At 38.7% G+C, this 25,595-nt stretch overlaps 3 gene segments (V, D, J or C); all 3 read left to right on the top strand.

Annotated features, from left to right (window-relative positions):
- Positions 1-2,017: 2,017 nt before the first annotated feature.
- LOC126495415 (immunoglobulin lambda variable 6-57-like) lies at positions 2,018-5,792 on the top strand. The segment is given in 3 exon segments: positions 2,018-2,079; positions 2,198-2,512; positions 5,773-5,792. Coding segments are annotated over 3 exon segments (381 nt in total).
- A 4,087-nt stretch (positions 5,793-9,879) lies between these two features.
- LOC126495413 (immunoglobulin lambda variable 6-57-like) lies at positions 9,880-19,845 on the top strand. The segment is given in 3 exon segments: positions 9,880-9,936; positions 10,048-10,379; positions 19,654-19,845. Coding segments are annotated over 3 exon segments (570 nt in total).
- A 31-nt stretch (positions 19,846-19,876) lies between these two features.
- Positions 19,877-20,592, top strand: LOC126495424 (immunoglobulin lambda variable 6-57-like). The segment is given in 3 exon segments: positions 19,877-19,922; positions 20,041-20,372; positions 20,524-20,592. Coding segments are annotated over 3 exon segments (447 nt in total).
- The last annotated feature ends 5,003 nt before the right edge of the window (positions 20,593-25,595 follow it).

Here is a 25,595-nt window from a genome sequence, read left to right as displayed (position 1 = left end):
CAGCATTTATAAACAAATATCTTTTGGCAGCTGTTGCTCCTTCCTCAGCATTCAAACAATTCAAAGAGAGCATAATAGTATACAGTATCAAGATTCTCTGTGTATTTTCCATCTTTGTATGCTTTATTTTAACCTCTATTTCGTTTATTTTTACTTTTATATTCTCTGTATCTCTTTGACCTGTAATAACTCTGTAGACCAGGCTCTACTTGAACTCTCAGAGAATCGCCTGTCTCTGCCTCCCAGGCATTGGGATTAAAGGTGTTTACTACTACACCTTGAACTCACAGATATCTGTTTGTCTCTGCCTTCTAGGCACTGGGATTAAAGGCGTGTACTACCACACCTTGAAGTCACAGAGGTCAATCTTCCTCTGCCTCCCAAGTGTTGTGTATTACCACACACAACTTCTCTTTTTCTTACTTTTTTAAAGAATTTTAACTTTTAGTCTGCATACATTTTTAACACTGTAAATCATTTAAACATTTTCTTTGTCTTTGAATATCTTTACTGTATATCTCTCTTTTTCTGACCACACGAGCCTTTAAATTACTGAGCAATATGAGTAGGATTAAAGCCGTGTCTTTGCCATGTAGATCCAGTCCATTCCTTAGCTTTCCAGCCTCATGGCTGAGGTACCGGTTGTAGCCATGTTTATAGCCACAATTCTATGGCGTTTCAAGGTCGCTGCCAGTCAGCGAGCTACAACAGACAACAGTCAAGTCCTCTCTCGTTAGTTGGCCCCCCTGCCTCAGTCAGAGTTTGCCCTGGCAGGACGGCCCAGAAAGCCAGCATTTTAAAACAGCACAACTTTTTTCCTGCTATGGCTGAAAACCGAAAAGCATGCATTCAGCTTTTCACCAACACTGTTTAAGTGTTTCATGGCAGGACCTCTTAATGAGCTGCAGGGTTTTGCAGCTAAAGCTGAGTCAGGAAGCCTCTCTTAGATGAGAGTGCTTGCTTGCCTCTAGCAAACAAACATTCTTTACTCTTTCCCAAGCTTTCTCAGGCTTTTTGTGGATTCAGTTAGCCTCACGTTGGGCAGCCAGATGAAGGCGTAAGTCACGAACAAGGCCACACCAGTTTGGAGTTATGATTAATAGGGTGTTATTTATTTAAAGGGGAAAAAACTTACAGACAACAGCCATCCCAGACAACAGCCATCTGCACAACCAGGAAGGGAGTCTAGTCTCAGGCGGAGCAGGAAGTGAAGAGAGCAAGCAGAGGAAATAGCAGCTTTTTTAAAGGGAGAGAGAGACCACGCCCCAATGGGCTGGTATCACAGCAGCTATTGGTTGGAGGGGCGGAAGGACCTCCCGCAACAGCGTATTGTTTTGTTGAACATGTATGCACTCTTGCTTGTATGGTAACACGTGTGTCAGGTTACCTGAGGAGGCCAGTAAAAGCATCTGATCTCTTAGTGCTGGAATTACAGGAGGGTGTGAGCTGTCTGACATGGTTGCTAGAAATGAAATTACTTCCTCTACAGGAACAACAAACACACTCACAGCAAGCACTGCTGAACTCTTAACTCTAATACATTAATAAATTCTTACATAGAAATGACCATTTTTACAATAACAAGTGTTCTTTAAAACAAAGGATGTGCATGCAAAATAAAGTGGTTTACTCACTGCCTCATTTGCCCTATACAGGATTATACTCACGAACAATTTACTTTCTACAGAGTCCAGGTAGGGATATGTGACTTCCCAAATTATCTCACAGTTTGCAGAGGTAGGGGACGTACAAGGTGCTCACCTGATGGAGTGTTATTTTTCTTGTTACTGACATGTTCCCTTCACTTGGGGTTCTTCTATCTGCCACTTGGTGGAGCTCAAGTCCTCTGCATGTGTAGTCTTTCCAGTTCCCTATCTCACTCTGAAATCAAAGGAGGGGCCTGTACATCTCAAAGAAGAGGGGTTTTTGCATGGAGCCAGCTTACACTTAGAATCACAGAACCAGATAAAAGGGGGGCACTGAGCTCTAGTCAGTCCATTGAACTCAGGAAGAAGATTCTAGGTGTCTTCACAATGACTTGGACTCCACTACTCCTCATTGTTCTTCATCATTTAACAGGTCAGTGGACTTAAATAATTCTGGAAGAGTAACTGTTGCTTTGAATGTTTGGTTTATAGTTTTCCTTGTGAATGAGCTTTCCTTGCCCTTACTGATTTTTATTATCTTCCTTTTACAGGGACATGTGCCCAGTTTGTGCTAACTCAGCCAAACTCTGTGTCTGGGTCTCTTGGCAGCACAGTCACCATCTCCTGCAAGCGCAGCAGTGGTAACATTGGAAGCTACTATGTTCACTGGTACCATCAGCACATTGGAAGTCCACCCACCAATGTGATCTATCAGCACAATAAAAGACCATCTGGGATTCCTGATTGGTTCTCTGGCTCCAGTGACAGCTCCTCCAACTCAGCCTCACTGACCATCACTGATCTGCAGATTGAGGATGAGGCTGACTACTACTGCCAGTCTTATTATACAAGCTATAGTCACAGTGGTGAGAATCATGGGGAAGTAAGACAAAAACTCCCCAGAGCACCTGCTGTGAAATCACTTGTGAAAAGACTACTGTTGTTTCATGTCTCCTACAAAGTACTGCTATTGGAATTGCCACATCATAATTTCCTCTAGGTTCAGTGTAAGATTCTACTTACTCCTCCCTATATGGGTGGCTGAGCTCTTTACACATTTAGGGTTGATCCATGGAGTATGAAAGGTTGAAAAAAGAAATTTTTGAGGGCAATATTACTGACATTTTGTGTCATAGGCTTCTTACATGTTTGGTGAGCTTAGCATCATCTGTGATCCTGAGTCACTTACGTATTTTCATGTTTTCCCTTCTTTATGACATCACTAACTCTCTGTAGGCAAAATTTCACATGGGAAATGCCACAGTTGGCCACTGTTTCAAGAAGTTGTTCAGTTAAGTAGACCCTTGTTTTGACTCTTCCTTATTTCATTAAGGCGTAAAAATGAGGATTTTATCACCCAGAGATTTTGTTCACAATTGCTAAACAAAATAACAGTACTGAATTCTAGTGACTATTCTGATAATAAGGTCTATGTTAATGAGGACAAATCCTGGATTATACAAGTCTGTAGAAGACTTAACCAAGACCTATAAGGGAAGACATAGTGTACATGTAAGTGCTAACACCTTCATATAGTAGACATGCAAGTGTAATAGAGTTCTTCCATTTCTTGCTATCCATCTGTAAAGCTCTGAAGAGCATGGTATTGGAATAGTGCAAGATGACAAAGCAATCTTAGTGAATAACCAAAGAAAACCTCAAATACTGTATTAATAATAGTTTTATCACTGGATAGTATGGCTCAAGCCTTTAATCCCAGAACTTGGGAGGCAGAGGGAGGTGGATTTCTCAGAGTTCAAGGCTGGCGTTCTCTTCAGATTTAGTTCCTATGCAGATAAACCTTGTCTCAAAAAAACTGAATAGATACAGATTGTCTAAGTTCAGATCAAAAAACCAAGTATTGATTAAATACAACGTGCATCACATTTGAGCATATATTGAAAGGCAGTGAGAAGGGAAACAGATGGGTCAAATAATTGAGTAAACTTTTACACATCTTCTGATGTATTTTACTAACAGAATGAAAATAGTGATTACCACAGAGAGATGGATTACTCACTCACCCAATTTCTTCATAACACTTTTTCAGTTTAATGCAATTTTCTATTTTCTGAATTATAAAGCATTATAGTATATATTTCCCCCTTTCTGACATCTTTCCCCTTTCTGTGATAAAGATAATGAGTTCTTAATGGAAAGAGTAAGGAAAACACTAAGAGTAAACTGAGGCAATAATGTAAAGGTTGGAATTAGAAAGGTAAAGCATGTCATTAATTATGTGCCAACCTGTCTTCTGATGGAACTGTGACTGTGAAGAAAAAGTAAACAGATCAGTTGAGGATCACTATGGAGGGGAACAACTTGGAGAAAAACTGTGTTGAAAGAGGAAAGGACACAACTAAAATATCTCCTGTGTCAGGGATTTCAATGAATTTCCACAGGGCATCATGAATGGACAGTAGAACCCTGTTTTTTCACAAACATGAGTGCCCTTTCATTTATTGTGTAGATGTTTAAAATTGAGAACACATTCTGGGCCGGGAGGTGATGGTACACGCCTTTAATCCTAGCACTCCAGAGGCAGAGGCAGGTGGATTTCTGTGAATTCAAGGCCAGCCTGGTCTACAAGAGCTAGTTCGAGGACAGTCTCCAAAGCTACAGAGAAACCCTGTCTTGAAAAAAAGAAAGAAAGAAAGAAAGAAAGAAAGAAAGGAAGGAAGGAAGGAAGGAAGGAAGGAAGAAAGAAAGAAAGAAAGGAAGAAAGAAAGAAAGAAAGGAAGAAAGAAAGAAAGAGAAAAGAAAACATTCTTGTGCCTGGTGGATTTTTCGTTTCATGACTATGACGAGTCCTTTCCACAACCTTTGAATATTTTTGGTTTGAAGACTATTTTGGTTGGTATTATGATAGCTATAACAGATTTCTTCTTAGATCCATTTGATTGGAAAATCTTTTTTTAAAATTATTTATTTATTTATTATGTATACAATATTCTGTCTGTGTGTATGCCTGCAGGCCAGAAGAGGGCACCAGACCCCATTACAGATGGTTGTGAGCCATCATGTGGTTGCTGGGAATTGAACTCAGGACCTCTGGAAGAGCAGACAATGCTCTTAACCTCTGAGCCATCTCTCCAGCCCCCTGATGGGAAAATCTTTATCCAACCCTTTGTGTAATGTAATGTCTGTCTTTGAATTTGAGTTGTGTTTCTTGTACACAGCAGAAGGAGGGATCCTCTTTTCATATCCAGTCTTTTAACCTGTGTCTTTTTATTGGCAAGTTGAGTCTATTGATATTGAGAACTATTAATGAACAGTGATTCTTTATTTTGTTGTTTTGTTGATGGTAGTATTAGTGGAAGTAATGTGTGTGGGTGTGTGTTTGTCAGTCTATGAGTTTTGCTGTTATGAAATCATCTACTCTCTTTGTTTTTTTGTTACTAACTTTCTTGGATTAAAGTTTCTTTTCTTGTGCCTTCTATAGTGCTGTATTTGTGATTAGACTTTGTTTAAATTCGACTTTGTCACGAAATATCTTGTTTTCTCCATCTGTTGTGATAGACAATTCTGTTAGGTACAGTAGTCTGGGCTGGCATCTGTGGTCTCTTAGGGTATGCAAGAAATCAATCCACAGCCTTCTGACTTTTGGGGACTCTGATTTTCATATATCTGACTATATATATATACTTAACTTTTTTCCATTGTAGTTTTTTTAATAGTTTTTCCTCTTTCTGTGTGTTTAGTTTTAAATATTCATATTGAATAGTGATTTTCCTTTTTGATCCATTCTATTTGGTGTTCTACCACCTACTTTTACTTACACAGGCAGGTCAATCTTTAAGTTAGAGATTTTTTTCTGCTATGATTTTTTTTAATATGTGCTATGAGTTTTTGAGCTGGAATTTTTCTTTAATCTATTTCTATGATTCTTAGGTTTGCTCTTTTCATAGTCTCCCTGAATTTTTTTTTTTTAGTGCTAGAAAGTTTTTTAGATTTTGCCTTTTCATTTACTGATCTACCTGTTTCTTCTATTGTCTCTTCAATCCCTGAGATTCTCTTTCCAACTCATCAAATTCTATTGCTGGTGATTGTATCTATTTTCCAGATAATCCATTCCTATAATTTCCACACTTTCTGTTTTCTTTATTCTTTTTATTTCTATTTTTAGATCTTGAAGAGTTTACTTAACTTATTAGTCTTTCTATTGTTTTCTGGGAAGTCATTCTTTAAGAGAAGTATTGATTTCATCCATTTGATTGATTGTGGTTTTCTATACTGTTATCCATCTGCTGCAAAGTGGTGTTTCGATAATGTCTACATGAACTACACTTACCTGTGGATAGATATAAGAACTAATATTTATGATAACATTAGGGATAATTCTTGCTTAGCAAAGTATATTTCTAGGTTTTCCTCCAAGATCCATGACTTCTTTAGGCCTAGGTAGGTGGCTAGGTTTTCTCTGTCAGGAATGGTTTCCCACTTATTTACTGCATACCTACAAAGTATGTATGCCACTACTGTGCCTCTAGAGTTATTGTGAAATGCTGGTCACTATTATCATTCATAAGTGTAATACTTATATAGAACTAATAATTGTTTCCATCCTTTGGAAGTTTGCAAGGTACCTTCCAGCAGCAAAAATGCTAATCTGCAAGGAGAAGGCTTTTCCAGCTTAGGGACTTCTGAACACTGTCTGAGTGCATGGTTTCCTCAGCAATAAAGACTTACTTCCACCTCTATTACCAAGGGCAATAGCAATTTCCAATAATGTTTTGTGAGTCTCTTGGATGACTCTCACCAATGACATAATGTAGAGCCTCTCATGTTGTTTTTGAGGTTTTTTTATTAGATGGTCTCTGGATCTTTGTGGTAGCATTGCCAGTTCAGTTATATTATACAAATATAACTACAATTGTATAATTATTCACTAATTTAATTTTATATGTGTATTTTTAGCAGATAGTAAATAGTTTAATTCATTAAGACAAAGGACTAATTTCCAAAAAAAAAATATAAGAATTCAAGGCACCAGTCATCAAAGTACCACCTAATCCAATGAAAAGATAGAATACAGATCTAAGCAGAGAATACTCAACAGAAGAATCTCAAATTGCTGAAAGACATGTAAGCAATTGTTCAACATTCTTAGCCATCAGTGAAATTCAAATAAAAATAACCCTCTGAAATATCATCTTCTACCTGTCAAAATAGCAAAGAATAAAATCATAGACAACAGTTTATGCTTGAGAGGATATAGAGTAATTAGAACACTTCTCCATTCCTGGTGAGTGCACAAACTTGTAAACTATGGAAATCAGTATGTCAGTTTCTCAGAAAATTGGGACTCTTCTACCTCGAGGTCCAGCAGTTCCAGTCATGGGCATATACCCAAAAGAAACACACTCATAACACAAGGACATTTGCTCAACTCTGCTCAAAATGGCATTATTTGTAATAGCCAGAAATTGGAAACAACCTAAATATCACTCATCCAAAGAATGGATAAAGAAAATGTGGGATTATGGCACAATGGAATATTAAGTGGAAGTAAAAATAATGACATCTTGAAATTTGCAGACAAGTAGATGTAACTTAAATAAAATTAAAACATCTTGAGTGAGATAACCCTGACATAGAAAGATATACATGGTATGTACTCACTTATAAGCACTTATTAGAGTAAAGCAAAGGATAACAAAATTGCAATCCACAGCCCCAGAGAGCTAGGTAAAAAGGAGGACACTAAGAGGGACACAAAATGAGGGCCCCAGGAAGGGGAAATAGTTAAGATCTTGTGGGTAAACAAGGCAGGGGTAGAAGGCAGGGGATGGGGGATGGGAACATGAGAGATCAAAATGACCACGGTGAGACCAAGAGAGGGAGGGGAATGAATGAGATATCATGAGCCATTACAGGTTTAGAGAGAAATCTGGTGCTAAGGAAACTCCAAGGGATTCGCAAGGATGACTCCAGCTAAGACTCCTAGTAATAGTGAGAAGGATGCCTGAACTGGCCTTTCCCTATAATCGGATTAGTGACCACCCTAACTCTCATCATAGAATCTACATTAACTATCTAATGGAAGAAGATGCAGTCATCTTCAGCCCAGCAATGGGCTGAGCGCCTGGAGTTCAGAAAACCCACAGAGACAGCTAACCTGTGCTAGTGGTAGTTCACAGAATCTGGACTGACACCTGGGGAACCTGCATGGGACCAAACTAGGTCTTCTGAATTTGGCTTTGGTATCATGGCTTAATGTGTTATGTGGGGAAGGTGTGTCCTATCAGTGTTACCAGATATTACTCCAGGGGCATTAACTGGCATTTGGTACCCATTCCCTATGGTTGGTTATTTTCCCCATCCAGCTTTATGCATTTATAATTGGAGAAGACTAAATGTCTGTTGGACAGATTCTGGCTTCGGTAATTTATTAGGCCCCTGGGTTTCCCTATTATCAGACTGCTTCTGTGTTGATGACCAACCCTGTTATTTCCAGCTGTTTTATCTTGAAGACTTTTCTAGGACGAAAGCATGACAGTCTCAGGAAGTCTGCCTTTACTTTTCTTGTCTAAGCATGTTCCTTTAACCTTATTTCAATACCTTCCCTGGAAAATGTAGTTTCATCCACACATACTTCGCATAGACGTGTTTATGCCCAGTAGAGGACAGTGATAGGCTGATCTGGAGAGGACAGTGCTGTGGTCAAGACCAAGTCATTTAGAATCCACTACTTTCCTCCACACGCATGCATACCATTGGTAGTGATGCCATTGAAGAATATTCCCCAAGAGCTCCTCTGTGGTCTACTTCCTGTTCTTTGATCCGATTCACTACATGAGTCGTGAACTCATAACTCTATTTCATATTTCCTTTTTCATTCTAGTGGAGTCATTGTCAGGAGAAATACATTTCTGTCAACAAAAATATTTAATAATTTCATGGACAGTACATTCTTAGTAAAGCCAAAAGACTCAGAAACTAAATATTTTCAAGTCCAACAATATAGTCCCAGCATATACAATTTTACATGTGGTTCTCTGTTGATAGATTGTTAAAATAGTGTTAGACTAGTTATTCTCTTAGAATTCACGTTGAAGATTTCAGCACCTATGTATTTACTGCTTCATTGGACATAATAGGTGGGCAGCAGATGGTAGCGTATTGTTTTATTGACCATGTATTTACTCTTGCTTGTGTGGTAACAAGTGTGTCTTGATGGAGAAAGGACATTGGTTAATTATAACAAAGAAACTGCCTTGGCCCATTTTATTGGTTAGAACATAGGTGGGTGGAGTAAACAGAAGAGACTGCTGGGAGAAAGAAGCTGAATCAGGGAGTTGCCATGGTTCTCCCACTCCAGACAGATGCAGGTTAAGATCCTCCCTGGTAAGCCACCTTGTGGGCTACACAGAATATTAGAAATGGGTTAGAACAATATGTAAGAGCTAACCAATAAGAGGCTGGAACTAATGGGTCAGGCAGTGTTTGAAAGAATACAGTTTCCATGTAATTATTTCTGGGCATAAGCTAGCCATGCGGGCGGCCGGGTGCCTGGGACGCAGCCCTGCCGCTCCTATCGCTACAGTGTCTGGGTATCTGAGTAGGCCAGAAGCATCTGATCTCTTAGTACTAGAATTACGGGAAGGTATGAGCTGTCTGACATGGTTGATAGGAATGAAATTTCTTCCTCTACAGGAACAAGAAACACACAGCAAGCGCTGCTGAAATCCGCTCTTAACTCCAAAACATTAATAAATTCTTACATAGATATGACCACCATTACAATAACCAATGGTCTAAAAAAAAGAGTGTGCCTCTCAAAGCATTGATTCTTTATGCAAAATAAAATGGTTTACCCACTGCCTTTATTGACATATACAGAATCATATTAACAGATAATTTACTTTCCACAGAGTCAAAATATGGATATGTGACTTCTCAAATTATCTCAGTTTTCAGGGGAGAGGACCTACAAGTCACTCACCTGATGGAAGAACATGGTTGCATTGGGAGTGTTGTTTTTTGAGTTTCTAATATTTTCTTTCCCTTCACTCTCAGGTTTTTCTATCCTGCTACTTGGTGGAGCCCAAGTCCTCTGCATGTGTAGTCTTTTCACTTCCCTATCTCACTCAATCTGAAATAACAGGAGGGCCTGTACATCTCAAAGAAGAGGGGTATTTGCATGGAGCCATCCTGCACTTAGAATCACAGAGCCTGATAAAAGGGACACAGAGCTCTAGTCAGTCCATTGAACTCAGGAAGAAGAATCTGGGTGTCTTCACCATGACTTGGAATCCACTACTCCTCATTGTCCTTCATCATTTAACAGGTCAGTGGACTTAAATAATTCTGAGAGAATAACTGTTACTTGGAATGTTTGGCTTATATTCTTCCTTGTGAATGAGATTTGCTTGTCATTTTTATTATCTTCCTTTTACAGGGACATGTGCCCAGTTTGTGCTAACTCAGCCAAACTCTGTGTCTGGGTCTCTTGGGAGCACAGTCACCATCTCCTGCAAACGCAGCAGTGGTAATTTTGAAAGCAGCTATGTGAACTGGTTCCAGCAGCACATTGGAAGTCCACCCACCAATGTGATCTATCAGCACAATAAAAGACCATCTGGGATTCCTGATAGATTCTCTGGCTCCATTGACAGCTCCTCCAACTCAGCCTCGCTGACCATCACTGATCTGCAGACTGAGGATGAGGGTGACTACTACTGCCAGTCTTATGATGGTGACTATAGACACAGTGATAAGAATCATGGGGAAGTAAGACAAAAACTCTGTAGAGCAACAGTTGTGAAATCACTTGGGAAAAAGACTATTGTTATTTCATGTCTCCTACAAAAGTACTGCTATTGGAATTGCCACATCACAATTTCCTCTAGGTTCAGTGCAAGATTCTACTTTCTCCTCCCTATATGGGTGGCTGAGCTCTTTACAGATATAGGATTGATCCATGGAGTACGAAAGGTTGAAAAGGAATTTTTGAGGGCAATATTATTGACATTTTGTGTCATAGACTTCTTACATGTGTGATGTGTTTAGTATCATCTGTGACCTTGAGTCACTTACATAGTTTGCAAAATTTCACAACGGAAATGCCACACTTGGCCACTGTTTCAAGAGGTTGTTTGTTTAAGTAGACCCTTGTTTTGACTCTTTCTTATTTCATTAGGGCATAAGAATGAATGTAGGCCCATATTTCTATATGGTGTGGCAGCCAGGCTCTAGAGCCATAGGCCCCACCTGAGGTGGTCACGTAGCCCTGCAGACAGGCTGTCACTGCTTTCTTTTGGAGGATGCCTTATAGAGATGCTGATTCAAGCCTATGTGACAGCTAGCATACACAGCAGACGGGTAGATGTGGACTTGAAAAAACGCCATTCACCTGGTTACCTAAGAGACAGGTCTGGTGTATTTTCCCACTCAGTTTATGTGTTGGTATAAAAGCTGTTTGGATAGTAAACACGGGTAGATCTTCAAAAGAAGAGAACTTGAGATGCCCTTCTGTGATGATGGTGTAAGCTGTGTCTGGTTATTCCTTGCGACTCCGTACCAGTCCAGTTAGGGAAAATGGTTATCTATGTTGGGGCCCATGGGCTCTAACATAATGGTACCCAGCAATGTGGTGCTGACCACTGAACCCCGAGATGGAAGCAATGTGGTGCTGACCACTGAACTCCCGTGAAAGGCCAGAAAAAGGACAAGACGAGAGAGACTGTGAATGCTGACCACTGAACCCCAAGAGAAAGGAGAAAGGAGAGAGGAGAGCATGAGACTGATCCCGGCACCCAAAAAAAGCAAGGAAGAAGTGACCAGATGTGAGGAACCCGCGAGAAAAAAATTGGTGGCTATGTGCGTAGTAAGTGCTCAGAAATAGAGATCAGAATTTAAAGAAATGTAGAAAAGCGGGACAAAATTTAAATCGGGATTAAATCCTTTAAATGAATCTATGAAAATACAAAGAGAGCAATTAAAGGAGAAAAACAGTTCAAGATTTGCAACTAGAAAAAGAATCGATTAAAGAAAAACATAGCCTGAGGAAAAACTTCGGATGGAGAACAACAACATCAGATACAAGTCTCACCAACAGAATACAAGAGATGGAATAGAGAACCTCAGTCTTATTGTCATCAGGATAATGGAAATAAACATTTTGGGTAAAGAAATTGTTGAATCTAAAACAAATCCAGGCATAAAACTTACAGAGTGTTTGGAAAATTATGAAAAGAACAAATATACAAATGATGGGATTAGAAAAAGAGAAGAGATCCAGGCTTAAATCACAGAAAATATTTTTAACAAAAGTATAGAACAAAATATCCCTGACCTAAAAACGGAGGTACCTATCATATTACAAGAAGGTTACAGAACAAATAGACTGGGACAGAGAAGATATTCTCCTCAGCACAGAATAATCAGAACATTAAATGCACAAAAAAGAAAGAATATTAAAATCTGCTAAGGAAAGAGATGAAAATATACATATATATAGCAGACCTATTAGAATAACTTTTGAATTTTCAATGTGGAATCTGAAAGTCAGAAAGGACTAGAAAGATGGCATAAAAACTCTAAGGGACCACAGATATAAGTCCACATGATTAAAATCAACAAAATATTCTATCACTTTAGATGGATAAAATAGACATTCTGTGATGAAACCAAATTTAAGCAATTTATTTATCTACAAATAATGCCCTATAAAAGGTGCTAGATTCAACCTGAGGACACCAATAACATCCCCCAAAAATAAGTCAACAGAGAATAAGCAATATCATATCAGAAGATAAAAAATAATATTAAGAAAAAAATTCATACAACAAAAAGAAAATAACAGGAATCAATAAACACTGAACATTGATATTTTTCAATGTCAGTGCTATAAATTCCCCAATAAGAGGACACTGACAAACAAAAGCAATATGAAAATAAGATCCATCCTTTTGTCAAACCAAAGAAACACACATCAACTTCAAGGATAGATATCCTTTCTGGGTAAAGACATTAAAAGTTATTCTAAACTAACATACCTAAGAAGCAAGCCAGTGTAGCAATTTATTATCTGGCAAAATAATTTCAAGTGAAAATTAAAAAGAAGAGATAGGGAAATACACTTCACACTTATCAAAACAAAATTCCACCAAGAGGACATTGCAATTTTTACTACATGCACTACAAGCAAAAGAGTACCTAAGTTCATAAATGATGCACTGTTACATCTTAAATCATATATCAACCCACACACAGTGAAACACCCCTCTTGTCAATACAACACTCTTGTCAATAGACAGGATATCCAGAAAAACTAGATAAAGAATTGTAGAGCTCATTAATGTCATAAACTAAACGGACCTGCTGGATATTACAGAACATTTTACCATAATGCAGTAGTATTTCTCAGGATTTACAGATTTCTTTTTCCAAAATGGACCACATAGTTGAACATAAAACAAACTTCAATAGAGCCAGTAAAACTGAGATAGCACTCTGTATGTTATTTGGCTACCATGGATGAAAGCATGGATATCAACAACATAAAGCTTACAAACTCACTGCTCAATGAAAAATGAGTCCATATAGAAATTAAGAAGGAATATAAAAACGTTCTAAAATTCAGTGAAAATGAAAAATACAACACACCCTAGCTTGTACAACACAGTGAAAGTAGTTCTAAGAGGCAAATTCTAAGCACTCAGTGCCCATGTTACAAAAATGCAGTGTTCTTGTTATTAGCAACTTAATAAGTTAAACTTTAGAACAAAAAGAGGAAATTACACCCCAAAGGAGTAGATGGCAAATAATAATAAATTCAGGACTATAACCAATGAAATCGAAAGAAGCAAACAAAAATAATACAAAGTTTCAATGAAACAAAGATTTGTTTCTTGGAAAAAAAATTAAAAAGATTGACAAACTTTTAGAGGAAATAAGTAAAAGATGGGAAGGAGAGATCCAAATTAACAAAATTACAAATGAAAAGGAGAACATAACAACAAACACTGAGAAAATCCAGGGAATCACAAGGACCAACTTTAAAAATCTGTATTCCTATATATTGAAAATTCTAAAGAAAATGCATAATTTTCTTGATACAGGCCACCTACCAATGTTGTATCAAGATCAGATAAACAATTCAAACTGACCTGCAACCTCTTCTTAAGTAGAAGATGCAATTGAAAGTATACCAACAACAACAACAACAAAAAAATCCCAGAGCTTTTATTACAGAATTCTACAAAACTTTCAAAGAAGAATTAATGCCAATGCTCAAAAAATTATTCTACAATATAGAAACAGAAGGAACATGACACAATTCAGTTTCCAAGCCCAATTACCTTGATCAAACCATATAAAAATCCATGAAATAAAGAGAATAGATAATTTCCCTTATGAACAAAAATAAAAAGCATTCTTAATGAAATAAATTATCATTGCATAAAATAAGATAAAATGCAAACCAAATCTAATAACGCATCAGAAATTTCATTCACTATGATCACAAATGCATCATTTAAATGATACCCGGATGGTTCAGCATTTATAAGTTGGTAAGTGTAATCCACAATATAAAAAAATTGAAAGACTAAAACCACATCACTATTTCATTAAATGCACAAAAAACCTTTGACAAAAAAAAAAAAAAAAGAACACTCTTTCCTGGAAAAATCCAGGAAAGTCTAAGAACATACCTCAGCATAACAAGACAGTATACAGCAATACCATAGCCAGCCTCAATTCAATTAGATGGTAACTCAAAGTATTTTTATTAAAATCAGTCATAAGACAAGGTTGGCCACTCTCTTTATGCCTGTCCAATAAAGTGCTAGAAGTCTTAGCAAGAGCAAGAGGATAATGGAGGGAGTTCAAGGGTTACAAATAGAAAGGACAGTATAAAATTATAATTATTTGCAAGTCTTATGAGAGTACACATAACTTTCTCTAAAATTCCATCAGAAAGCTCCTACAACTGGTACACACTTTTGGACTGTAACATAAGCAACTTAACAAAATTAGCAAAAATCAGTAGCTCTCCTATATAGAAATGGCAAATGGACTGAGAAAGAAATCAGGGAAACCACACCTTTCACAATAGACTTGAATAATTTAAAATGACATGGGGTAATTCTAACTGAGCAACTGAAGGATTTATATGGAAAAAAATTAAGAAATTTAAGAAAGAATTTAAAGAATATATCAGAAGATGGCTCTATCTCCCATGTTCATGAATTGCTAATATTAACATAGTTATATTAACATAGAAAATGGTTATTCTATCAAGGAAATATTACATATTCAATACAACCTCCATCAAAATTCTAGCACAATTCACAGAACTTGAAGGGTACAGACATAAACAGTGAATTTTCAAAAGTGAAAATTAAAAGCTCGAGTTTTCTAGGAAACACTTAAGTGTTTAACATTCATAATATTCATGGAAATGCAAATCAAAACTACTTTGAGATTTCATCATCCATATGTCAGATGGTTGAAATCAATGAAACAAATAATGGCTCATGCTGGTGAGGAACTGGGGGAGAACATCTATTCACTGCTTGTAGGCACGCTAACTTCTATGACCATTATGGAAATTTGTGTGGCAGTTCCTCATAAAAATGGTCATCAATCTATCTCAAGAGCTGCCTAAACAATTTTTGGTCATAAACTTAGAAATTAACACTATATCTTACAACAGAGACACTTGTACAACCATATTCACTGATGCTCTATTATTTCTTTTAGAGGCAGATTTTATCTGTAGCTTTTATAGCCTGTCCTAGAACTAGCTCCTCTAGACCAGGCTGGCCTCAAACTCATAGAGATCCCTCTGCCTCTGCCTCCTGAGTGATGGGATTAAAGGTGTGCACCATCATCACCTGGCGATGCTTTATTGTTAATAGATATAATTCATAAACAATTTAGCAAGCAGTCAACAGAAGAAAAAAGAAAATATAATACCTTTATACAATGGAATATGCCTTTAAAAATTTGTTGAAATTCTCAGGTAAATGGATGAACTGGAAAAAAATCATGCTGGGAAGGGTAATTTAGACCCAGTAAGATAAATTTGTGATATAATTACCTATATGTGGGTGGGTCATGGGTGTTAATTCATTGATAAGTAAGCTACAATACATAAAACCAGATATTAAGTATACAGTAAGGAACATGAGGAGAAGGAAGGATCTTCCTAGGAAGGGAAAGTCACAGATGGATGTAAGTGATGGGGGTTAGATTGAAACAATTAAGCAAGAGGAATGGAGAGGGAAGAATACGCAGAGAAAGTCCCATTGGAACCTCCAAACAACCTAAATTATTGCCAAAGCAATTGGTGACACCTCAAAAACTGACAGTAAAGCTGGGCGATGGTGGCGCACGCCTTTAATCCCAGCACTCGGGAGGCAGAGGCAGGCGGATCTCTGTGAGTTCGAGACCAGCCTGGTCTACAGAGCTAGTGCCAGGACAGGCTCCAAAGCCAAAGAGAAACCCTGTCTCAAAAAAACCAAAAAAAAAAAAAACTGACAGTAAGGCCCTCTTGTTGAAGATGGACACTGTACAACTCATTGAGCAGGGAAAGGTAGAGCTGGTATCTGCCTAGAGCCTTCACCTTGTGGACTGGTGTTCATGTTATGGAGCACATGTAGTGTGGATACTGCTCCATTCTAAACTCTCATGATTTCAAAACTAAAGTAGAGATATTTTCAATTATCAATAATTCACACAAGTTCATAGAGATTGAGTTAGAGCCTATTTCAGAAAGGAGTCATGTAGGCTCCAGCCCATTAAATTAATATACAAACGACCAATGGTATGCCATTGGAAGCCCCGAAGCAAACATTAGTTTGCCTGATTTGGGGAACCACACAGTTACCAAGACAGAAATAGTCTCTTGTAGAAACTCCAGAGAGGCCGTTAGAATCACACACTTTCTAACCCAGTGGGGGAAGATCAAGGGCACAAATGCAATCATTATAGCTCAGTGTTCATTGTTCGAGATTCACTCATGCTCTTATGGGCTCCACAGTGCTTGGGCATCTCCATTTCTCTGACTCCACTCTTCAAACCATGCATTGTTTATCTCAGGTTCAGTTTGACTTCAGAGCCTGAAAGCTCAGTGTCTTCTTTTTCTCCTCCTCCATAGTAGTGAGTGGTTTCTGCTGCATCTAATGCACCCCTGTCTACCTGTCCTGAAAGCACTTCCTTTGTGGAAACATTTGGAGAAAGTGGTTACAGAAACGAGAAATTTGCAGGGTAAAGAAAAATATCCTGTATTCCTTTTAGTAAGGCTTACTAGTCTGAGAGATCCCAAATGGATAAGGACTCATTGTAGTGGAGATTTTTGCTGAGTACTTGTCCCATCTGTAGACAAAAGAAGATACACTGGAACATCTCCAAATCATCTTTGTCTCCCTCTGTTTTTTATCAGAGCATCCTCTGATCATTTTACACACATAGGGGTGAGTAATTGTATCCTCTTTCCCATTAAAAAGTAGTGGGATATTCTTTTCAATTACTCTTACTGAAGAGAGAGGTGACCCTTCAACATGCCATGGCCTTAATGAATTCCAAATAGTATCATGTCTGTGCAAAATCTAATGTTCCAAACACTCTCAGAAGTCAATGTATCCCACAGCATATTAAAAAAAAAAAAATAAGCCTGGAAGTGGTGGTGCATGGCTTTAATCCCAGCACTTGGGAGTCAGAAGCAGTTTGATCTCTGTGAGTTCAAGGCTAACATGGTTTACAAGAGTTAGTTCCAGGTCAGGCTGAAAAGCTACAGAGAAACCCTGTCTCGAAAAACAAACAAACAAAAAATAATCAAAAATAAATAAATAAAAGCAGAAATGCTTAGTGCTTAATCAGGTAGAAAACGAATCAGCTCCTTGTGGGTTCTATTTACCATGTCTGTTGGCTGAAGAGTTGAAATGTGGCAGCACAGCCTTTGCCATTTTTCAATGTTGAAATCACCTTCCAGTCTGCTCAATCAGAGCTCAAGTCCCTACTCTCCACACTTTCAGTGGAAGTGGGAGATAACTGAATTTCTTATCATGCAGTTGTGATACAGAACCAACTCCTACCTACATAGTGGAACCCTTCTGTTATGCGTTCCTTGCTTAATATTGTTTATTGCTTATAATTTTATATTTAGTATCTGTTCCTATTGTATATAGTTGTATTGGGTTTGGATCAATCTTGTTTAAACAAAAGGGGAAGATGATGGAGAAGCTCAACCAATCACATCTGGTTAGGGTGTGGCCGCCTGGAGCCCAGGAGGAAAACTGGGAGATGTAGGTGCATGCTCTCTCTATTTTGTCACCGAACCTCCCACTCTGATAGCGTGAGTTCCCCATTTTTCAATGATTAAAAATATAACTGTGGTTTTTGAGCTGGTCTGGTTATTTATCATACCGACCGAATACTACAACACAGTTGTGAATGACTAACATTTAGTGTAAAAGGGCTTTGAAGTAGCAGATGGGCAATGGCTATTTACATGTCCTTTTCTGAGATTTTCAGTCATGCGAGGGCCCTTGAGAAGAGGTCATTTCCAATCGTAGATGAGAGAACCCAAGGCATGTAACTGGTGTGCTGGTAGTTGCTTAGGGAATTGCCAAGGTCTTCCTCTGGTATTGTCAAAGGAATGAATGACTGGGAAAAAACAGACAAAGCTGTGGAGAAGGAGACAGTGGCAACTTCATGCATTCAGGATTGGAGAAGACTAAAGGTGTGTTAAACAGATTCTGGCTTGGACATTTTACAGGGACCTTGAATGTCTATTTTTCCAGACTGTTTATATGTTGATGCCCAACCCTGGGACTTCCAGCTGTTTCTCTTTGAAGATTTTTCTAGGAAGAAGAAGAAATGACAGTCTCAGTAAGCCTGCCTATGAATTTTCCTTTAACCTTACTTCAGTTTCTTTTCTGGAAGATGTAGTTCCATCCCCACTTAGCTCTCATGGACGTGTTCATCCCCATTAGAGGACAGTGATGGGCTGATCTTGAGAGGACAGTGCTTTTGGCAAGACCAAGTCATTCAGAAGTGACGTCTTCCCTCCCCACACTTGTACAGGTAGTGGTGCCTTTGAGCAGTATTCCCCAAGAACTACTCTGTAATCTACTTCCTGTTCTTTGATTCCACTGATTTCATGCACAGTAAATTAATAACTCTATTTCATATTTCCTCTTTATCCTGATGGAATCATTGTCCAGGAAAAATATTTCCACCAACAAAATAATGTAATGAATTCATGGATAGTACGTACTTAGTAAAAAACAAAAAGACTCAGAAACTAAACATTTTTAAAGTTTGACAACTTATTCTCAGCCTACACAATTTGATATGTTGTTCTCTGTTGCTAGATTCTTAAAACACTGTAAAGTCTCAATTGGTAGACAAGGGATTCTCTTAGAATTCACGTTGAAGAAATCAGCTGCTATATTTTCCCTGTTTCTTCATACCTAATATGTGGACAGCAGATGGTAGTCAATCTATATATTGACCGTGTTTGCACTCATGCTTATATGGTAACAAGTGTGTCTTGGTACCTGAGAAGGCCCGAAGAGGGCATCTGATCCATTAATGCTGGAATTATCGGAGGTTGTGAGCTGTCTGACATGGTTGCTAGGAATGAAAATCACTTTCTCTACAGTAACAACAAGCACACTTAACGCAAGCACTGCTGAAATCCACTCTTAACTCCAATATATTAATAATTTCTTACATAGAAATGACCACCATTACACTCACCAGTGTTCTAGAGTAAAATAAAAAGGTGTGCCTCTCAAACCAGCCATTGATTCTCTATGCAAAACAAAGTGGGTTACCCACTGTCTCAATTGCCATGTACAGTATTATATTAACGGATAATGCATGTTCCACTCAGAGTCCAGACAGGGATCCAGACTTCGAAATGGTCTCACTGTTGATGTGGTGTGTGTGTGTGGGGGGGGACTTAGCAGTCACTCATCAGATAGAAGAACATGGTTGCATTGGTGAGAGTTGTTTTTCTAGTTTCTCATGTTTTTTTCTTCACTTTCAGGTTTTTCTATCCTGCCACTTGGTGGAGCCCAAGTCCTCTGCATGTGTAGTCTTTCCACTTCATCACACCCAAACTGAAGTAAAAGGAGGGGATTTTACATCCCATGGAAGAGGGATATTTGCATGGAAACAGCCTGCACTTAGAATCACAGAGCCAGATAAAAGGGGTAGCCAGCTTCAGTCAATCCATTGAACTTAGGAAGAAGATTCTGGGTGTCTTCACGATGACTTGGACTCCACTACTCCTCATTTTCCTTCATCATTTAACAGGCGAGTGGACTTCAATAATTCTGGGAGAGTAACTGTTGCTTGGAATGTTTGGCTTATATTTTTCGTTGTGAATGAGATTTCCTTGCCTTTACCGATTTTTATTATCTTCCTTTTACAGGGTCATGTGCCCAATTTGTGCTAACTCAGCCAAGCTCTATGTCTGGGTCTCTTGGGAGCACAGTCACCATCTCCTGCAAGCGCAGCAGTGGTAACATTGGAGGCAGCTATGTGCACTGGTACCAGCAGCACATTGGAAGTCCTCCCACCAATGTGATCTATGACTACAATAAAAGACCATCTGGGATTCCTGATCGGTTCTCTGGCTCCAGTGACAGCTCCTCCAACTCAGCTTCGCTGACCATCACTGATCTGCAGATTGAAGATGAGGCAGACTACTATTGCCAGTCTTATTATTATGGCTCTAGTCACAGTGATGAGAATCATGGGGAAGTAAGACAAAAACTCTGTAGAGCACCACCTATGAAGTCACTTGTGAAAAAGACTATTGTTATTTTATGCCTCCTACAAAAGTATTGGGATTGCCAAATCATAATTTTCTCTTGGTTCAGTGTAAGATTCTACTTTCTCCTCCCTCATATAGGTGGCTGAGCTCTTTACACATTTAGGGTTGATCCATGGAATAGAAATGGTTGAAAACAGAAGTTCTTGAGGGCAATACTACTGACATTTTGTGTCAGAGTCTTCCTTACCTGTTCGAAGTGTTTAGCACCATCTGTGACCATGAGTCACTTCCATATTTTCATGTTTTCCCTCCATTAAGAGATCACTAACTCTCTGTAATGTCAAATTTCACATGGGAAATGCCACATTTGGGTGAAGCCACTGCTTCAGGAGGCTGTTCACCCACCAGAAATGAAGGAGTGATCTCCTTACTCCACATCCTCGATTGCTGGTGGGTATACAAACTTGTAAAATATGGAAATCAGCATGTCATTTTCTCAGAAAATTGGGAATCAATCTACCTTGAGGTCTAGCAGTACCACTCAAAGGCATAAACCCAAAGGAAGCACACTCATAACACAAGGACATTTGTTCAACTATGTTCATAGTAGCATTATTTGTAATAACCAGAACCTGGAAACAACGTAAATGTCCTTCAACCAAAGAATGGACGAAGAAAATGTGGCACACTGGCACAATGGAATATTAACCAGCAGAAAAAAAAAATGACATCTTGAAATTTGCAGGCAAATGAATGGAACTAGAAAAAAAATCCTGAATGAGGTAGCCCCGACCTAGAAAGGCATACATAGTATGTTGTCACTCATAAGCCGATATTAGAAGTAAAACAAAGGATAACCAAACTGCAATCCACAGCCCCAAAGAAGCTAGGTAAAAAGGAGGACACTAAGAGCGACACACACACAAAAAAAGGATGCCAGGGTGAGTGAGTTTCTGACCACGGCAGCAGCCCGGGACAGGGAACTCTGACACCCCTCCTTCACTTCCTGGTCATCCTCAGGGGCTACTCTGCCCGATACCTCCTCTCTCTTCCTATCCCACCCAGCTTGCATCCACAACCCTCCCTCCCTCCGTCTGACTCCCTTCCCTCTTTGACCATATAACATCTCCCAGCCCAGCCTGTTCGGGCTCTAGGACCGAATCTGAATCTGCAGGGCAAACGGGAGGGTGGTAGCTCCTTTGTCCCCGCTAGCCTGCCTGCAGCGAGCTAGGTAGGTCCTTTGATTACAAGTCACCCAAGCAGCAAGGAGACCTGAACCCGGCACCAGGAGAGACATCAGGCTTGCATCCACAACCCACCCAGAGCAGTCCTGAGGAGTTCCATCTGGACGGCAGTCCATGTTTGGGTGCTGAGGAGTTCCAGCTCAACGGGACGGTCCCTGCTTCTACACTGAAAAGATACACCCAGAGACTCATTCACAGCAAAGTCTGGACCAAGACACCAGGCCTCTCCTGGCTCCATTTGAAGGAGGAGATGGGAAGGCGCCAATGCAAGACTTCCTCCAACAACCTGAAAGGCAACATGACTTCACCAGAATCAAGGGATCCCGAAATAAGAAGAATTGTACACCCTACTCCAGAAGAATTAGAAGAAATCGACTCAAAAGTGAATTATATGAAAATAATAGAAGACCTTAAGCAGGAGGTGAAAAACTGCCATAAACAATTAGAGATTACAAACAAAAAGGTAGAGGAAATGAATAAATCGCTTAAAGATACCCAAGAAAATCAAGAGAAACATGAAAAAGCAATCAGACAGGTACGGGAAGCAGTTCAAGACTTGAAGAATGAAATGGAAGTAATGAAGAAAACACAAACCGAGGGAAGATTGGAGATGGAAAATCTGGGTAAACGAACAGGAACTACAGAGACAAGTACTACCAACAGAATACAAGAGATAGAAGAAAGAATATCAGATACTGAAGATACCATAGAGAAAATAAACACACTGATCAAAGAAAACAGCAAAACCAACAAATTCTCATCACAAAACATTCAGGAAATATGGGACACAATAAAAAGACCAAACCTAAGAATAATTGGAGTAGAAGAAGGAGAAGAGGTGCAACTCAACGGCCCAGAAAATATATTTAATAAAATTATAGAAGAAAACTTTCCCAACCTAAAGAAAGATGTACCTATGAAGGTTCAAGAAGCATACAGAACACCGAATAGGCTGGAAAAAAAAAAAAAAAAAAAACATCCCCTCGCCATATAATAATCAAAACACAAAACATACAGAATAAAGAAAGAATATTAAGAGCCGCAAAGGAAAAAGGCCAAGTTACTTACAAAGGTAAACCTATCAGACTTACACCTGACTTCTCTATGGAAACCATGAAAGCCAGAAGGTCCTGGATAGATGTACTGCAAAAACTAAGAGACCATGGATGCAAGCCCAGACTACTATACCCAGCCAAGCTTTCATTCACCATAAATGGAGAAAACAAAATTTTCCAGGATAAAAACAAATTTAAACAATACGTAGCCACAAACCCAGCCTTACAGAAAGTAATAGAAGGAAAATCTCTAACCAAGGAGTCCAACAATGACCACAATAACTCAGACATCTAGAGACCCGTCACCAGCGCAACTCAAAGAAGGGACGCACACGAACTCTACTACTAAAGAAGTGACCGGAGTTAACATCCCCTGGTCATTAATATCACTTAATGTCAATGGGCTCAACTCACCTATAAAAAGGCACAGGCTAAGAGATTGGATACGAAATCAGGATCCAACATTCTGCTGTTTACAAGAAACACACCTCAAACACAGAGACAGGCACCTACTCAGAGTAAAGGGCTGGGAAAAGGCTTATCAAGCAAATGGACCTAAGAAACAAGCAGGTGTGGCCATACTAATTTCTAACAAACTTGACTTCAAACTTAAATCAATCAGAAGAGATGGAGAGGGACATTTTATACTCATAACAGGATCAATTCATCAAGAGGAAGTCTCAATCCTGAATATCTACGCCCCTAATATAAAAGCACCCACATACGTAAAAGAAACATTACTAAAACTCAAGGCAGCCATCAAACCGCACACACTAATAGTGGGAGACTTCAACACTCCTCTCTCACCAATGGACAGGTCAATCAGACAGAAACCTAACAGAGAACTAAGAGAATTAATGGAGGTAATGAATCAATTGGACTTGACAGACATCTATAGAATATTCCACCCAAATCGGAAAGAATATACCTTCTTCTCTGCAGCTCATGGAACCTTCTCGAAAATTGACCACATACTCGGTAACAAAGCAAACTTCCACAGGTACAAAAACATATTAGTAACCACCTGTATCTTATCAGATCACCATGGATTAAAGTTAGAATTCAACAACAACCCTACCCCCAGAAAGCCTACAAACTCATGGAAACTGAACAGTCAACTACTGAACCACACCTGGATCAAGGAAGAAATAAAGAAAGAAATTAAAGTCTTCCTTGAATTCAATGAAAATAAAGAAACAACCTACTCAAACTTATGGGACACTATGAAAGCAGTCCTGAGAGGAAAGTTCATAGCACTAAGTGCCCACTTAAAGAAAACAGAGAAGGCACACATTGGAGACTTAACAGCCCACCTGAAAGCTCTAGAAAAAAAAGAAGCAGACTCACCTAGGAGGAGTAGAAGACTGGAAATAATCAAACTGAGGGCTGAAATCAACAAAATAGAAACACAGAAAACAATCCAAAGAATCAATGAAACAAAAAGCTGGTTCCTGGAGAAAATCAACAAGATTGATAAACCTCTATCCAAACTAATAAAACGCCAGAGAGTGAATATGCAAATTAATAAGATCAGAAATGAAAAGGGGGACATAACCACAGACACAGAGGAAATTCAAAGAATCATTAGATCTTACTACAAAGGCCTGTATGGCACAAAACTGGAAAATGTAAAAGAAATGGACACGTTTTTAGATAAATACCATATACCAAAGTTAAACCAGGACCAGGTGAACAACCTAAATAGACCTGTTAGTCACGAAGAACTAGAAGCTGTTATCAAAAACCTCCCTACCAAAAAAAGCCCAGGACCTGATGGTTTCAATGCGAAATTCTACCAGAACTTCCAAGAAGACCTAATACCTATACTCCTTAATGTATTTCACAATATAGAAGCAGAAGAGTCATTGCCAAATTCCTTTTATGAAGCTACAGTCACTCTGATACCAAAACCACACAAAGACTCAACCAAGAAAGAGAATTACAGGCCAATCTCACTCATGAACATCGACGCAAAAATCCTCAACAAAATACTGGCAAACCGAATCCAAGAACACATTAGAAAAATTATCCATTATGATCAAGTAGGCTTCATCCCAGAGATGCAGGGCTGGTTCAACATACGAAAATCTATCAATGTAATCCATCATATAAATAAGCTGAAAGAAAAAAACCATATGATCATTTCATTAGATGCTGAAAAAGTATTTGACAAAATTCAACATCCCTTTATGATAAAAGTCTTGGAGAGACTAGGGATACAAGGGTCATACCTAAATATAATAAAAGCTATATACAGCAAGCCGACAGCTAACATCAAATTAAACGGAGAGAAACTCAAAGCCATCCCACTAAACTCAGGAACACTAAACTCAGAAACCCACTCTCGCCATACCTCTTCAACATAGTGCTTGAAGTTCTAGCAATAGCAATAAGACAACATAAGGGGATCAAGGGGATTTGACTTGGAAAGGAAGAAGTTAAACTTTCGTTATTTGCAGATGATATGATAGTGTACATAAGTGACCCTCAAAACTCCACCAAGAAACTTTTACAGCTGATAAATACCTTTAGTAATGTGGCAGGATACAAGATCAACTCCAAAAAATCAGTCGCCCTCTTATACACAAAGGATATGGAAGCAGAGAGGGAAATCAGAGAAGCTTCACCTTTCACAATAGCCACAAACAGCATAAAATATCTCGGGGTAACTCTAACCAAGGAAGTGAAAGATCTATTTGACAAGAACTTTAAAGCATTGAAGAAAGAAATTGATGAGGATACCAGAAAATGGAAGGACCTCCCTTGCTCTTGGATTGGGAGGATCAACATAGTAAAAATGGCAATTCTACCAAAGGCAATTTATAGATTCAATGCAATTCCTATCAAGGTCCCATCAAAATTCTTCACAGATCTTGAGAGGACAATAATCAATTTTATATGGAAAAATAAA

The sequence above is a fragment of the Alexandromys fortis genome, unplaced genomic scaffold (assembly GCF_014885135.2).
Source record: "Alexandromys fortis isolate MF-2015 unplaced genomic scaffold, M_Fortis_MF-2015_v1.1 scaffold_445, whole genome shotgun sequence".
NCBI lineage: Eukaryota > Metazoa > Chordata > Mammalia > Rodentia > Cricetidae > Alexandromys > Alexandromys fortis.
This window is presented reverse-complemented; position numbering and strand designations above follow the sequence as displayed.